The 16,483-nt window shown below is 36.6% G+C and overlaps 1 protein-coding gene across 1 annotated transcript in view; it reads right to left on the minus strand.

Annotated features, from left to right (window-relative positions):
- LAT (linker for activation of T cells) overlaps positions 1-16,483 on the minus strand; it is a 100,805-nt gene that overhangs the window by 49,704 nt on the left and 34,618 nt on the right. The window contains exons 2-3 of the mRNA XM_053695154.1: positions 6,272-6,379; positions 1,501-1,537 (exon numbers count right to left, since the gene is read on the minus strand). Coding sequence (XP_053551129.1) covers positions 1,501-1,537; positions 6,272-6,379 — 145 coding nt within the window. The remainder of the gene's footprint in view (positions 1-1,500; positions 1,538-6,271; positions 6,380-16,483) is intronic.

Below are 16,483 nucleotides of genomic sequence, written 5' to 3' on the forward strand. Positions count from 1 at the left end.
ATACGAGGTGATATCCAACCGCCTATAATTACACAATATATTTTATCATTGTTGCACATGTATGCCCTAAGCCCGTGGCCACTTTTTAATAATTTCCCCTTTTTTGTGTATCCTTCCTGTTTCTGACAAGCGATGTTGCAAAAGGGTACTATTGATATTTAACCCTTTGACCAGATAAAAGTAAGGAATTGTATGTACTCACTTGTTTTCCTTTATCTTTAAGGAATTTTAATATGGTTATCAATAAAGTTTGATTTTATTAGGTGTATTTCTTTAAATTCTCCACAACCTACATATTGTTTATTTATTACTGGGCACAATTTAGCATAGTGGAGGTATCTGTCCCTGAATTTTGTGGATGTGGGTAGTGAAAGATCTGAGTCAAGTGTGACCCCATTGGGTATGTGGGGTTGATGATGTTGATGTTATTATCAACAGTTAGAGAAAGTTGGGGGGGGGGGGCTAGGGATTTTGGAAAAGAGGGGAAAATAAGGAGCTCAGTTTTGGAGAGATTTAGCTTAAGGTAGTGAGAGGACATCCAGGATGAAATATTAGAAAGACAGTGACACTAGCTAGTAAGGAATGGGACAGGTCTGGTGCAGAGATGTAGAGTTGGGTATCATCAGCATACAAATGGTATTGCAACCCATGGGACTGTATTAAGGAACCTAAGGATGATGTATAAGTTGAGAAGAGAAGGGACCAAGGACAGGCTGATAGCTGATGAGTCTCTGTGTCTTTAGAACTCTATAGCAGCGGTATTTGCAACAATGTATAACTGCTATAGACATCATTGCAAACAGTGGTACCAGATAGTTAAAGACACATGCACGCTCCTGAGCTCACTCTTGGATTATTCTTTAACTAAGGATACCAAGAGTATTAAGCAAAACTGATAATAGAAGTTAATTATAAAGTTGATTAAATTGTCCTTCTCTATCCAATCTGTTTCAGATCTATTTTGACTTTACTGTCCCTTTAATATTTACCAAAAAAAGTTTTAATGTTTCTTTAAAGGGACAGGAAACCCAATTTTTTTTCTTTCATGTATAAGTTAGAGCTTGCGATTTTAAACAACTTTCCAATGTACTTTTATTATCTAATTTGTTTTGTTCTCATAGTATCTTTTGTTGAAAAGGATATCTAGGTAGGCTCAGGAGCTACTGATTGGTGGCTGCAGATATATGCTTCATGTTATTGGCACACCCAGTGCATTAACTAGCTCCCAGTAGTACATTGATGCTTCTTCAACAAAGGATACTAAGAGAATGAAGCCGAATACATAATAGAAATACATTTGAAAGTTATTTAAAATTATATTCTCTATCTGAATCATGAAAGAAAAAATTGTGGTTTTATGTTTCTTTAATGGGATTAGTCTGTATGTTACCCAGAATCCTCCTGTGCAGCAATCAGTACTGGCTACATGGGCTTGCTCATTGTCAGCTTAGTGTCACCTGATATTGGAACTAGTGATGATTGGTTGCTTCGTATACTCACTTGTATGTGTACTCATCCACAGACTGCGCAATCCGAGCTGGGAGGAAGAAAACAATAAGCAATGAAACAGTTATTACAGGAAAGGTCAGCAAGCAAACACCAGCACTTCATCTGCAGTTCTATTACTAACATAGCATTGATCAGATCTAGAGGAAATGTGTAGGATCAGTGCAGCGTATTACATTAATCACTAAGGACTTAATCTGTTGTTTCATGATTATCTGCATGTAACTCTCTGCCGATTTTCAATGTTGAAGTGATCACGATCAGACATTCCCATGGTTTCCAGGTGTACAGTAAAATCCTTATAAAAATACTGGACATTTAAATTTCCATATTTTTTTTTTTTTTTTAAAAGTCTCAGAGTATTAGCTAAATGTAAAAGACCTGAGTCAGAAAGAAGTGAGGGGCAGTCAAGGGGTACAATTATTTACTTATATGTTACTGGCAGCCAAGGAGTAAAATGGCTGCTCGGTTGTGAAAAATAGTGTGGACAAAAGGTAGAGGGAGAACATGAAAATATTGTTGCAGTCTTATTAAAAACAATAGTGTCCTTTATTCAAAGTTGCATTACAAATACATGGAGGATGGCAGTTAGATCTTACGCGTTTCACACCTACAAGCGGCGCTTACTCATAGATAACATAGTAGACTGCTAGGCCTCTCTTTATATACTAAAACACCAATCAAATTGTCAAAATTTAAAAACCAGCAAATTATTCCCGGCACCTATTAACCAATCATTCAACCAATAATTGTATAGATAGAGCTTTTTTTTTGGGGGGGGGGCATTGAGTTATCTTGCCAACGATCACGCCCAGTCACCAACAGATTGTCATTATTTTTGTAGAAGACATCTGGCAGCCCTAGCCATGCCCATTCTTTATCTGCAGACCTTTTTCATTATCATTTTGCAAAAACATTGTTCTGATCTTAATCTATAATCTTAGTATTTAACAAACATTTTCAGGGCTATTTCTATTTTGTAAAGAGATATGAAACTGAATTTTTTTCTTTCATGATTCAGATAGATCATGCAATATTAAACAACTTTCTAATTTACTTCTATTATAATTTGTTTTATTCTCTTGGTATCTATTGTTGAAAAGCAGGGACTTATGCTTAGGAGCTGGGTCATTTCTGGAGCACTATAAGGCAGCAGTTTTGCAAGAATGTTATTAATTTTTCAAGAACATTAGAACATGTTTGGATTTCATATCCCTTTAAAATCAACAGCTAAAACAACTTTATATACCCTCAGACATCGCTTTTCAGTTAGATTTAATTAGACATGGAGTGATCATTCCTCTTCTTAAATGTTTGTTCTGCTAAAAAATAAGTCTGCCTTCTAGTAGTTTGTGCACTGCGTGTTGCTATTGGTCAGTAGGTGGTATCTGCATATGCATTTGTTAAAGGGATATAAAACAGTGCTCCTATAGTAACAACAAATATGTTAAATCAAAGTATAAAAAGAAACAGTGTGTGCATTCTGCCTCTACCGAGCATGAGCAAACCAGACTTACTGTCTCTCTAACATTATCTGAATAGTAAACCAGTTCAAGTTACTCTAGAAGATTAGAGTAACAGGAAGTAATAGAAACTGTAACAGGAAGTAATGGATACTGCACATATTAAGTTAAAAATAAGAAATAAAAGGTAAAATCCTTTTTAAAATTATGAAAAATACATATTGCAGTGACTTATATGAACCTTTTAACGCCGTTCTGATGTTCTATTCTGTCCTAACCACGCCGGGCTTTAGTGCTGTTAGGTTGGAATAGAACATCCTAGCCATTTGGCTGTCCTGAAGCCAACGGCGCTTCAAGGATGTGATCCCGATCTAGAGGGTGTGCCTAGCGTCATAGGGATGCCCCCTGACCTGATCCCATCATTGAAATTGTAGACAAATTAACCCTGGGTTATGTATAAACCACGGCTTAGTGCATTTTTTATTAACACAATGAAACTGACTGTTAAACATAACTTTAAACAAGTGACAACTGATTTGAATGTCTGGTAGTGCCCAAATTGTATGGAATAGCATCAAAAGTAAAACCAATATAGTAGAGGGGCGGAGCCTACAGCTGAGGGAGCTCCTGGCTTCACTGTTTTTTCCTAAAAACAACAACTTATTCAACAGTACTGTGTTCTCAAGTCACTTCAACAAGCAAGATATCGTGTTTGGAGGCAACTTTCAAGTTCACTTACCGTGCCTATGTTCTTCAGCTAGACCTCAAGGCTGTCGTTTGCCTATGGTGACTGACAGATTCTAGCTGCTTTTTGCAGAGTACAAGATGATTATTACATTACCTTCATGATGACATTGACAGAGTCCTTTGGCCCCTCTTTCCATGCTGCTACTGAGCTGAGTCACATGGCAGACCACATCAACGCAACACATGGGGTTAGCAGAGATGCAGATCCCCAGCCCTTGCTGCAACCTAATTATCCGAAACCAAGTGCTATGGGACTGTCTAAAGTGAAAGTGGACTCCTATGATGGCAATTCAACTGTGAAACCAGTTGTTAAACAACAACCATATACTTGGGATCCTATCACCAGCAAGCTTAATCCCAAGCTTAAACAGACCCAGGTGGCGGCGACTGTGCTAAACATGGAGATCCAACTTGCAAACTATTCCATAAGGATAGTAGACTCTTATCTGCCAACCCAATCATATGTAACCTATCCCGATGACAATGATGTTGAAGTTGCAGCACATGTTGAATCTGCGCTGACTGTGCTGCCGATGCGGCTGAGCTATGATATAGAAGGTGGATTACCTCTACTGAATGTGCCGGTAGGTTGAGTGCTGAGAAGGCGCCCTAGGCGTGAAATTCATGGTGTCACTGTTCAGCTCTTCAGGGTACTTTTGTCGCTAATCTTAGCCTTGCGGTTACTGACAGATATGACCAATTTCCTAAATGGAGGACTAATGCCTGCAGAGACTCCTTTCTGAACTATTTGTTCTAGTATAGGCTAATCCCTTTTTGAGACAGCTATATTGTTTAATACTGCCATGCTTAATGAATATGGCTCATAACCCAACAGGTTCAATTTTTTTTATTTTATTTTTTAAGTCGATAAGTGTTCCCATATGCATCTAATAGTTTGACATATAAGTAAAATGTTTTAACCCTTGTTAAGATTTCCATAGGACATGTATATTATCACTGGTACTCCTATATCTATCTATCTATTTATATATACATATATATATATATATATATATATATATATATATATATATATATATGTAATCTATGCTATTATACCTGCTAAAGACACTAAAATAGGATATATAATCTTTATTAGTGTTATTTGGGGGTTGGAGTTAACTATAGCAGACTAGTAGCATACATTTAGTGATCAGAGCATGTCATAATGGAGATACTAACCATCCATAAAGGTCACTGTCATGAGATGCAGGACACAGTATAGAAGGTACAACGCTATTTTATTGCAGAGCATGAAAGTATACACCTGGTACAATACATCTCACTTAGTTAACTGCAACATAGACAATAACGGACTTAAGCCACGCCCCCATCCGGTGACGTCACTTCGCACTCTCATCACAGTCACCCTCACCTCTAGGATGGGAGATACAATTCTTATACACAACATATCTGTATAATAATAATAATAATAATAATAATAATATAGTAATGGCTACTCCACGCTATCTAATAGAGGGCTGCCGGCGGCCAAGGCAGCAGAGCCTTTATAGACCATACACTATCTATAACTCTCTCATATTATATAAAGGTCCTTGCTTAACTTTATCTATTTACTCAGATTTATATCAAGAGGTAACTTTGACTATATGGTTATTTAGAATATTAGCTAATAATCCCCCCTTTCTATCATTTTATTAAGCGGCTACCTAAATAATTTTACTTGATATTTGGGAATCAGCGAGCTATCCTGAGATGTTTATCCGATAATACCCCCAATACCCTAAGAGCTTTACTAGATTAGTTTGTTTCTACACCATAACTGATTACACATAGTTTAAATACTCAAACAGAGCTTCTCTATGTTCACTATAAAATAAGAAAAGAGAGATTCGTCATTTGAGATCCAAGAGTGGTCTCCTACTGTACTGGACTTGTCTACTATAACTTGGCATTTTTTTTATTAGTATTGAGAGACACAAGAGTGGCCTCATAGTCCCTTTAGTAGGCATAAAATCCGACTGGTAAATATAGTGTTATGTATTATTTTTGTAAAATGGCTAATGAACATGCTATGTATACCGTGTTTAACTTCTTTTGGTTGTATGTATAGCAACAATTTCTCTATATAGAGTTCCATGGTATGTGTTGTTTTTGTGCCTTACATTGAATCACAATAAAAATAATAAAACAAAAAAGTAAAACCAATTTAGCCTTAATTCATTAATCCTTGGTAATTTCATTAACTGCAAATTCTATACACTTTTAACCAAATAGGTGGCAGTTATGTTTATTTAGTGTCACCACAAACATCAGTAAATCTTACATTAAAGTCAAACCCGTTTCACACTTTGTTTTTATTTTAATCCAAAGCTTTAGTTGGTGCAGCCAATCAGAGGAGGTATAGCCTGAGTAGTGCAATATTATAATCTATACGGTAATTGACTAGCTGCACTAACCAAAGAGCAAAACGTGTTAGAGGTAAATAAAGGTAAGCTTAACAGTTATGTTTGCTTTTCTCCTCTATAAGCGGTCTAGATATCAATATATAATGAAGTGTAGATATAAAAATGGCACAATATTAATATACTTACTGGGCGTCCTCTTTCTGCAACTGATGCAAAGGGCCGTGGTTACAATGACAGGAAGGATAAATACAAAAGCCCATAGTACCATAGTGACATTGAGAGAGTCCATTATACCTGTAATACAGAGAAAGTGCAATCAGAGAGTGAGAATATAACATACCATCTGTCTATACATCTGAGGGTTTATACTGTCTTCCTATCTGCATTTGTCTGTCTATCCATCCTCTATCTATCTATCTGCATGAGTCTATTTATATCTATCTATTTATCTATATCTATCTATCGCTATCTATCTCTGGAAAATTTTTCTCTGTTAAAGGCACATGTTGAGCAAAAAGAGACTGCTCCTAGGGTGGTAACTAGCTATAGAACAATCTAATTATACTATTGTTTGCTCCAAAGTTTCTTTTTTTTATCTATCTATCTATCTATCTATCTATTTATCTATCTATCTATGTATCTATCTATCATGTATTCATCTATTATCTATCATCTATTTATCTATCTATCTCTTGTGTCTGTCTATGTGACCATATTCATCCTTCTGCTTGTCTATCTTTATATATGTCTATTTATCTATCCTGTTTATCTCTTTGCCTATCTAACTTTTTGACTACTTACCCCTCAGGTATCTGACTGTTACTGCATATTAATTTGATTCACTATTACCCCAGAACTTTACTGTCAGCTGCTCTTTGCCTTTCTATCTCTCTTTAAAGCTTCAGTCATTCTTTTATATTCACTGTATTATGTTTTATTTCTCACACACTTTGTATCTATGTATTCTTTCTTCCCTCATTTATTTTCTCCCATATGATTCATTCTCTTGATTCTTCTCTCCTGGCCATGAAAAGCATGAAGCTAACATACTCGTTATCTGGGATCAATCAGCTGACAAGGACATTGGAATTTGTAAAAAAAAAATATTGTAAATTTAAATGTTTTAAAGACTTTCTCAAATTTCAGTAATTGTTATGGGTACACTGGATAAACCTTGTTGTTAAAAATGTGATGCATCATACCTCTGTTATCCAAGATATATAATGAAAACCTTATAGCGCAGGTCATTAACCCTAAAGTGCCCAACCTTTAGATATTTAGCTGGATAAATCTACTTGCTGCTATGTATGAACAGACTGATGTGTGGCCACTGCTAGTCATTACCAGAGAGGGTTAACCCTTGGGATCCGGTTCGTTAGTGACATTTGGACATTCATTACTGGACTAAGCAACAACAGAAAACTCTGCTAAAAAGTCATATCAAGAAGTTGATTGAAAGTTATACGGTCACACCATTTACATTGTGGTTCTTTGTTGTTTACCATTATGCACTGCTGTCAGACGCTTTTATGATTTTATTTAGACTGAGGATGCCCAATATAGTGGGGTTTTTTTTTAACATTTAGGTTTTGTGAATTTTGATAAAATAAAATAATAGTAATAATATAATAATAAAAATAAAGTGAAAGTATTCTTATTAAATGCACCTAAATGTTAATATAAAAAATATTAAGGATTTTAGAATAATAGATGTACCAAAGTACAAAAGAACAGGGCAGTCAAGCTCAGTTTTATTCTTTATAAAGAATGGGGTATGGTGCAGAACCTCAAGTTAAAAATAGAACAATATTTGTCAGAAAAAGACCTGGTCTTATATTTTAAAGATCAGTTAAGCAAGGGATTTCAGCACTCAAAACATGCGGCGAGATTACGAGTTCTGCGTTAGCCTTAAAAAGCAGCGTTGAGAGGTCCTAACGCTGCTTTTTATCTAACGCTGGTATTACGAGTTTGGCAGGTACAGGTCTACCGCTCACTTTTCTTCCGCGACTTGAGGCTACCGCAAATCCCCTTACATCAATTGCGTATCCTATCTTTTTAATGGGATTTGCCTAACGCTGGTATTATGAGTCTTGGAAGAAGTGAGCGGTACAGCCTCTACCTCCAAGACTCCAACCGCATAAAAAAGTCAGTAGTTAAGAGTTTTATGGGCTAACGGCTAACGCCGGAACATAAAGCTCTTAACTACAGTGCTACAAAGTACACTAACACCCATAAACTACCTATGAACCCCTAAACCGAGCCCCCCCCCCACATCGCAAACACTATAATAAAATGATTTAACCCCTAATCTGCCGACCGGACATCGCCGCCACCTACATTATCCCTATGAACCCCAAATCTCTGAAACAGATAAGCGCAAACAGACTCAAGTGTAGATAGATACAACAAACACACCCCACTTTCTGAATTGTACTTACAAAATTGTAATTTATTCAGGCGGTTTGTTAAAATAACATATGATCTCCACGGCAGTTAAAACATAAATCTTTACAAATGAACATGAAAGTTTCTGAGCCAAAAGTGTCCGTTTTGAGTTAATGTCCGTTATAGTGACTTCAAATAAAAAAAAAACGCTTGTATTGGAGAGCGTCAATGTAGAAGCCGGTAACGTCACTTACCTCTTGAGAAAGACCGCACGGTGGCGGTTGAAACGCGTTGAGGCTTTTGGACTACACGAGGATCCATACTTTGTTCCAGTGACGTTACCGGCTTCTACATTGACGCTCTCCAATACAAGCGTTTTTTTTTTATTTGAAGTCACTATAACGGACATTAACTCAAAACGGACACTTTTGGCTCAGAAACTTTCATGTTCATTTGTAAAGATTTATGTTTTAACTGCCGTGGAGATCATATGTTATTTTAACAAACCGCCTGAATAAATTACAATTTTGTAAGTACAATTCAGAAAGTGGGGTGTGTTTGTTGTATCTATCTACACTTGAGTCTGTTTGCGCTTATCTGTTTCAGAGATTTGGGATTCTACTTTACTTCAGGAGGCATGCAGGACACCTTCGGTCATTTTTGCAGCAACAGGTCTCGTATATAATAATCATTACACAGTTGTACTTATTTGCACCTATTGTGTTTTTTGCTCCTTGTCTTATCTTTAGGAATTTGTATAATAACTATTAGTGATTCCTAATTAACACACGTTAATTTATATTTTTTTATATATTATATTTATTTATTGCTTTCATTAAGTATTAATTTTTATTCTAATTCTTATTGTTATTTATCCTTTTGGTGTTTATTTTGTCACATCATAGCAATTTTGAATCACCCCTGGCAGTTAGCGCTGTTTAATTATTGTGCTTTGTAGTATTATACCTATGAACCCCTAATCTGCTGCCCCCAACATCGCCGCAACCTATATTATATTTATTAACCCCTAATCTGCCCCCCCAACATCGCCGCAACCTAACTACACTTATTAACTCCTAATCTGCAAACCGGACATCGCCACTATAATAAATGTATTAACCCCTAAACCGCTGCACTCCCGCCTCGCAAACACTATAATAAATTTTATTAACCCCTAATCTGCCCCCCCAACGTCGCCACCACCTACATACAATTATTAACCCCTACTCTGCCGCCCCCAACGTCGCTGCTACACTATAATAAAGTTATTAAACCCTAAACCTAAGTCTAACCCTAACCCCCCCTAAGTTAAATATAATTTAAATAAAACGAAATAAATTTACTATAATTAAATAAATTATTCCTATTTAAAACTAAATACTTACCTATAAAATAAACCCTAATATAGCTACAATATAATTAATAGTTACATTGTAGCTATTTTAGGATTAATATTTATTTTACAGGCAACTTTGTATTTATTTTAACTAGGTACAATAGCTATTAAATAGTTAATAACTATTTAATAGCTACCTAGCTAAAATAATTACAAAATGACCTGTAAAATAAATCCTAACCTAAGTTACAATTACACCTAACACTACACTATCAATAAATTAAGTACAATGATCTAAACTAAAATACAATTAAATAAACTAAACTATAGGACAAAAACAAACAAACACTACATTACAAAAAATAAAAAAAATTACAAGAATTTTAATCTAATTACACGTAATCTAAACCCCCTAATAAAATAAAAAAGCCCCCCAAAATAATAAAATTCCCTACCCTAAACTAAATTACAAAGTAATCAGATCTTTTACCAGCCCTTAAAAGGGCTTTTTGCGTGGCATTGCCCCAAAGTAATCAGCTCTTTTACCTGTAAAAAACAAATACAATACCCCCCCCAACATTACAACCCACCACCCACACAACCTTACTCTAAAACCCACCTGATCCCCCATTAAAAAAACCTAACACTACCCCATTGAAGATCATCCTACCTTGAGCCGTGTTCACCCAGTCGGGCACCACTGGTCATCTGATGGGGCAGAAGAGGACATCCGGATCGGCAGAAGTCTTCATCCTATCCGGGCAGAAGAGGACATCCGGACTGGCAGACATCTTCATCCAGGCGGCATCTTCTATCTTCATCCTTCCGGAGCGGAGCCATCTTCTATCCATCCGATGCAGAGCCATCCTCTTCTTCCGATGTCCTAAGGCCAAATGAAGGTTCCTTTAAATCCAAGATGGCGTCCCTCGAATTCTGATTGGCTGATAGGATTCTATCAGCCAAACGAAATTAAAGTAGGAAAAATCAGATTGGTTGATTGAATCAGCCAATCGGATTGAAGTTCAATCCGATTGGATGAGCTAATAGAATGCTAGGTAAATTCTATTGGCTCATCCAATCAGATTGAACTTCAATCCGATTGGCTGATTAAATCAACCAATCGGATTTTTTCCTACCTTAATTCCGATTGGCTGATAGAATCCTATCAGCCAATCAGAATTCGAGGGACGCCATCTTGGATGACGTCATTTAAAGGAACCTTCATTCGACCTTAGGACATCGGAAGAAGAGGATGGCTCCGCGTCGGATGGATAGAAGATGGCTCCACTCCGGAAGGACTACACGAGGAACCGTACTTTGTTCCAGTGACGTTACCGGCTTCTACATTGACGCTCTCCAATACAAGCGTTTTTTTTTTATTTGAAGTCACTATAACGGACATTAACTCAAAACGGACACTTTTGGCTCAGAAACTTTCATGTTCATTTGTAAAGATTTATGTTTTAACTGCCGTGGAGATCATATGTTATTTTAACAAACCGCCTGAATAAATTACAATTTTGTAAGTACAATTCAGAAAGTGGGGTGTGTTTGTTGTATCTATCTACACTTGAGTCTGTTTGCGCTTATCTGTTTCAGAGATTTGGGATTCTACTTTACTTCAGGAGGCATGCAGGACACCTTTGGTCATTTTTGCAGCAACAGGTCTCGTATATAATAATCATTACACAGTTGTACTTATTTGCACCTATTGTGTTTTTTGCTCCTTGTCTTATCTTTAGGAATTTGTATAATAACTATTAGTGATTCCTAATTAACACACGTTAATTTATATTTTTTTATATATTATATTTATTTATTGCTTTCATTAAGTATTAATTTTTATTCTAATTCTTATTGTTATTTATCCTTTTGGTGTTTATTTTGTCACATCATAGCAATTTTGAATCACCCCTGGCAGTTAGCGCTGTTTAATTATTGTGCTTTGTAGTATTATCCCTATGAACCCCTAATCTGCTGCCCCCAACATCGCCGCAACCTATATTATATTTATTAACCCCTAATCTGCCCCCCCCAACATCGCCGCAACCTAACTACACTTATTAACTCCTAATCTGCAAACCGGACATCGCCACTATAATAAATGTATTAACCCCTAAACCGCTGCACTCCCGCCTCGCAAACACTATAATAAATTTTATTAACCCCTAATCTGCCCCCCCAACGTCGCCACCACCTACATACAATTATTAACCCCTACTCTGCCGCCCCCAACGTCGCTGCTACACTATAATAAAGTTATTAAACCCTAAACCTAAGTCTAACCCTAACCCCCCCTAAGTTAAATATAATTTAAATAAAACGAAATAAATTTACTATAATTAAATAAATTATTCCTATTTAAAACTAAATACTTACCTATAAAATAAACCCTAATATAGCTACAATATAATTAATAGTTACATTGTAGCTATTTTAGGATTAATATTTATTTTACAGGCAACTTTGTATTTATTTTAACTAGGTACAATAGCTATTAAATAGTTAATAACTATTTAATAGCTACCTAGCTAAAATAATTACAAAATGACCTGTAAAATAAATCCTAACCTAAGTTACAATTACACCTAACACTACACTATCAATAAATTAAGTACAATGATCTAAACTAAAATACAATTAAATAAACTAAACTATAGGACAAAAACAAACAAACACTACATTACAAAAAATAAAAAAAATTACAAGAATTTTAATCTAATTACACGTAATCTAAACCCCCTAATAAAATAAAAAAGCCCCCCAAAATAATAAAATTCCCTACCCTAAACTAAATTACAAAGTAATCAGATCTTTTACCAGCCCTTAAAAGGGCTTTTTGCGTGGCATTGCCCCAAAGTAATCAGCTCTTTTACCTGTAAAAAAACAAATACAATACCCCCCCCAACATTACAACCCACCACCCACACAACCTTACTCTAAAACCCACCTGATCCCCCATTAAAAAAACCTAACACTACCCCATTGAAGATCATCCTACCTTGAGCCGTGTTCACCCAGTCGGGCACCACTGGTCATCTGATGGGGCAGAAGAGGACATCCGGATCGGCAGAAGTCTTCATCCTATCCGGGCAGAAGAGGACATCCGGACCGGCAGACATCTTCATCCAGGCGGCATCTTCTATCTTCATCCTTCCGGAGCGGAGCCATCTTCTATCCATCCGATGCAGAGCCATCCTCTTCTTCCGATGTCCTAAGGCCAAATGAAGGTTCCTTTAAATCCAAGATGGCGTCCCTCGAATTCTGATTGGCTGATAGGATTCTATCAGCCAAACGAAATTAAAGTAGGAAAAATCAGATTGGCTGATTGAATCAGCCAATCGGATTGAAGTTCAATCCGATTGGATGAGCTAATAGAATGCTAGGTAAATTCTATTGGCTCATCCAATCAGATTGAACTTCAATCCGATTGGCTGATTAAATCAACCAATCGGATTTTTTCCTACCTTAATTCCGATTGGCTGATAGAATCCTATCAGCCAATCAGAATTCGAGGGACGCCATCTTGGATGACGTCATTTAAAGGAACCTTCATTCGACCTTAGGACATCGGAAGAAGAGGATGGCTCCGCGTCGGATGGATAGAAGATGGCTCCGCTCCGGAAGGATGAAGATAGAAGATGCCGCCTTGATGAAGATGTCTGCCGGTCCGGATGTCCTCTTCTGTCCGGATAGGATGAAGACTTCTGCCGGTCCGGATGTCCTCTTCTGTCCCATCGGTGGCCGGCTGGCTGAAGACGGCTCAAGGTAGGGTGATCTTCAAGGGGGTAGTGTTAGGTTTTTTAAGGGGGGATCGGGTGGGTTTTAGAGTAGGGGTGTGTGGGTGGTGGGTTGTAATGTTGGGGGGGATTGTATTTTTTTTTACTGGTAAAAGAGCTGATTACTTTGGGGTAATGCCCCACAAAAAGCCCTTTTAAGGGATGGTAAAAGAGCTGATTAATTTGTAATTTAGTTTAGGGTAGGGAATTTTATTATTTTGGGGGGCTTTTTTATTTTATTAGGGGGCTTAGATTAGGTGTAATTAGATTAAAATTCTTGTAATATTTTTTTAATTTTTGTAATGTAGTGTTTGTTTGTTTTTGTACTATAACTTACTTAATTTAATTGTAATTTAATTTAGATCATTGTAGTTAATTTATTTAATTAATTTGTTGATAGTGTAGTGTTAGGTGTAATTGTAATTTAGGTTAGGATTTATTTTACAGGTAATTTTGTAATTATTTTAACTAGGTAGCTATTAAATAGTTATTAACTATTTAATAGCTATTGTACCTAGTTAAAATAAATACAAAGTTGCCTGTAAAATAAATATTAATCCTAAAATAGCTACAATGTAACTATTAGTTATATTGTAGCTATATTAGGGTTTATTTTATAGGTAAGTATTTAGTTTTAATTAGGATTAATTTATTTAATGATAGTAATTTTAGTTTGTTTTATTTAAATTATATTTAAGTTAGGGGGGTGTTAGGGTTAGACTTAGGTTTAGGGGTTAATAACTTTATTATAGTAGCGGCGACGTTGGGGGCGGCAGATTAGGGGTTAATAATTGTAGGTAGGTGGCGTCGATGTTAGGGAGGGCAGATTAAGGGTTAATAAAATGTATTATAGTGTTTGTGAGGCGGGAGTGCGGCGGTTTAGGGGTTAATACATTTATTATAGTGGCGGCGATGTCCGGTCGGCAGATTAGGGGTTAATAAGTGTAGATAGGTGGCGGCGACGTTGGGGGGGGACAGATTAGGGGTTAATAAATATAATGTAGGTGTCGGCGATGTTAGGGACAGCAGATTAGGGGTTAATAGCTATAATGTAGGTGGCGGCGGTGTCCGGAGTGGCAGATTTGGGGTTAATAATATAATGTAGGTGTCAGCGATAGCGGGTGCAGCAGATTAGGGGTTAATAAGTCTTAGGTTAGGGGTGTTTAGACTCGGGGTTCATGTTAGGGTGTTAGGTGTAGACTTAGAAAGTGTTTCCCCATAGGAAACAATGGGGCTGTGTTAGAAGCTGGACGCTGCTTTTTTGCAGGTGTTAGGTTTTTTTTCAGCCAGCTCAGCCCCATTGTATCCTATGGGGAAATCGTGCACGAGCACGTTTTTCCAGCTTACCGCTACCGTAAGCAACGCTGGTATTGCGGGTTGAAGTGGAGCTAAATTTGGCTCAACAATCACTTTTCTGAGGCTAACGCAGCCATTCAGAAAACTCGTAATACCAGCGTTGGCTTAAGGGTGCGCTGAGAAAAAAAGGCTCGTTAGCACCGCAGGTCTTTACCGACAAAACTCATAATCTAGGCGATGGTTTGCAAAAATACATTTGCTATACTAGAGTATCATCTGGAGTTCTAAAGGACCCACCAAGAGAAATTATTTGCCAAGACAACAAGTATTGCAGTAATTAATACTTTGTTTATTAATGACAACACAAGAGAACAAAAAACTGCTGCTTCTTTAAATTCAATTAAGAAAATAGAATCAATACTGCCTGGATTATAAAAAAGGGATCCATTTAAATTGCTATGATAATAATAATGATAGTAACATTTCTCTAAACAAATGAAACATACAAGGTAAGAACCTCCTCTATTATAGTAAGTATGAGATGATTTTGAATCCTTATATTGTTGCTCTCTTTAGGTGATATTGTGCTCATTTTTATTCAGCTCCATACAAACGAGCAGAGACACAAACAAGCATGATTGAAATGTTCTTGATAATGAAGCAAAGAGGGGGAGTCTCTTGAATAGCTAAACAAAGATGCTGGATTGCACACGATTCATCACTTATGCTTACCCCGCTAGCTCACACTCATTCCTCTGACCCTCCTGGCTAATGGAGCCTCCTGGCTCCTCCAAAGTATGTACTAGGCTCTGCTGTGTGTTTTCAGCTGATGCCTTTCAATAGGGCTCACCGGCTCTTTACACAAAACTTTTCACCTGCTGCAAATTCCTGCTTGGTGCTGTTAGTGCACAAATTCAGCAGTCAGGTACCCGTCAAAGGATCATTTCAGACTGCATTGCTTGTTTGTGTCTCTGCTCTTTTGTATGGCGCTGAATAAATATGAGCATAATATCACCTAACGAGAGCAACAATATAATTAATCACAATTACTTTACACTTACTATAATAGAGGCGGTTCTTACCTCGTTTGTTTGTGTATTCCCCGTTTAGATTCTATGAAATAATCTAATGGCACTGGTTACAAATAGCATAATATGTTCTTAGTAATATATTATTGATTCGAATGAAGTGGATAATTTATATTGTATCTTTTTTATTTGTTTGACTGCAGTGTTTAGAGAAACATTACTATCATCATTATTATTATTATAGCAATTTAAAAGGGATCCGTTTTTTATAATCCAGGCAGTATTGATTCTGTTTTCTTAATTGAATTTAAAGAAGCAGCAGTTTTTTGTTCTCTTGTTTTGTCATTAATAAACAAAGTATTAATTACTGCAATACTTGTTGTCTTGGCAAATAATTTCCTTGGGTGGGTCCTTTAGAACTCCAGATGATTCTCTGCATACCCACTATCTATTCACCAGCCATACCCATTTGAAAGTCTTATCTTATCTCCTCTGCCGGGGTTAATTAAGGACAGATATAAATGAGATCAAACAATGGTTGACTTGTGAAGTCTAGAGTATGCAATTACAATTC

The sequence above is a fragment of the Bombina bombina genome, chromosome 11 (assembly GCF_027579735.1).
Source record: "Bombina bombina isolate aBomBom1 chromosome 11, aBomBom1.pri, whole genome shotgun sequence".
In the NCBI taxonomy this organism is placed as follows: domain Eukaryota; kingdom Metazoa; phylum Chordata; class Amphibia; order Anura; family Bombinatoridae; genus Bombina; species Bombina bombina.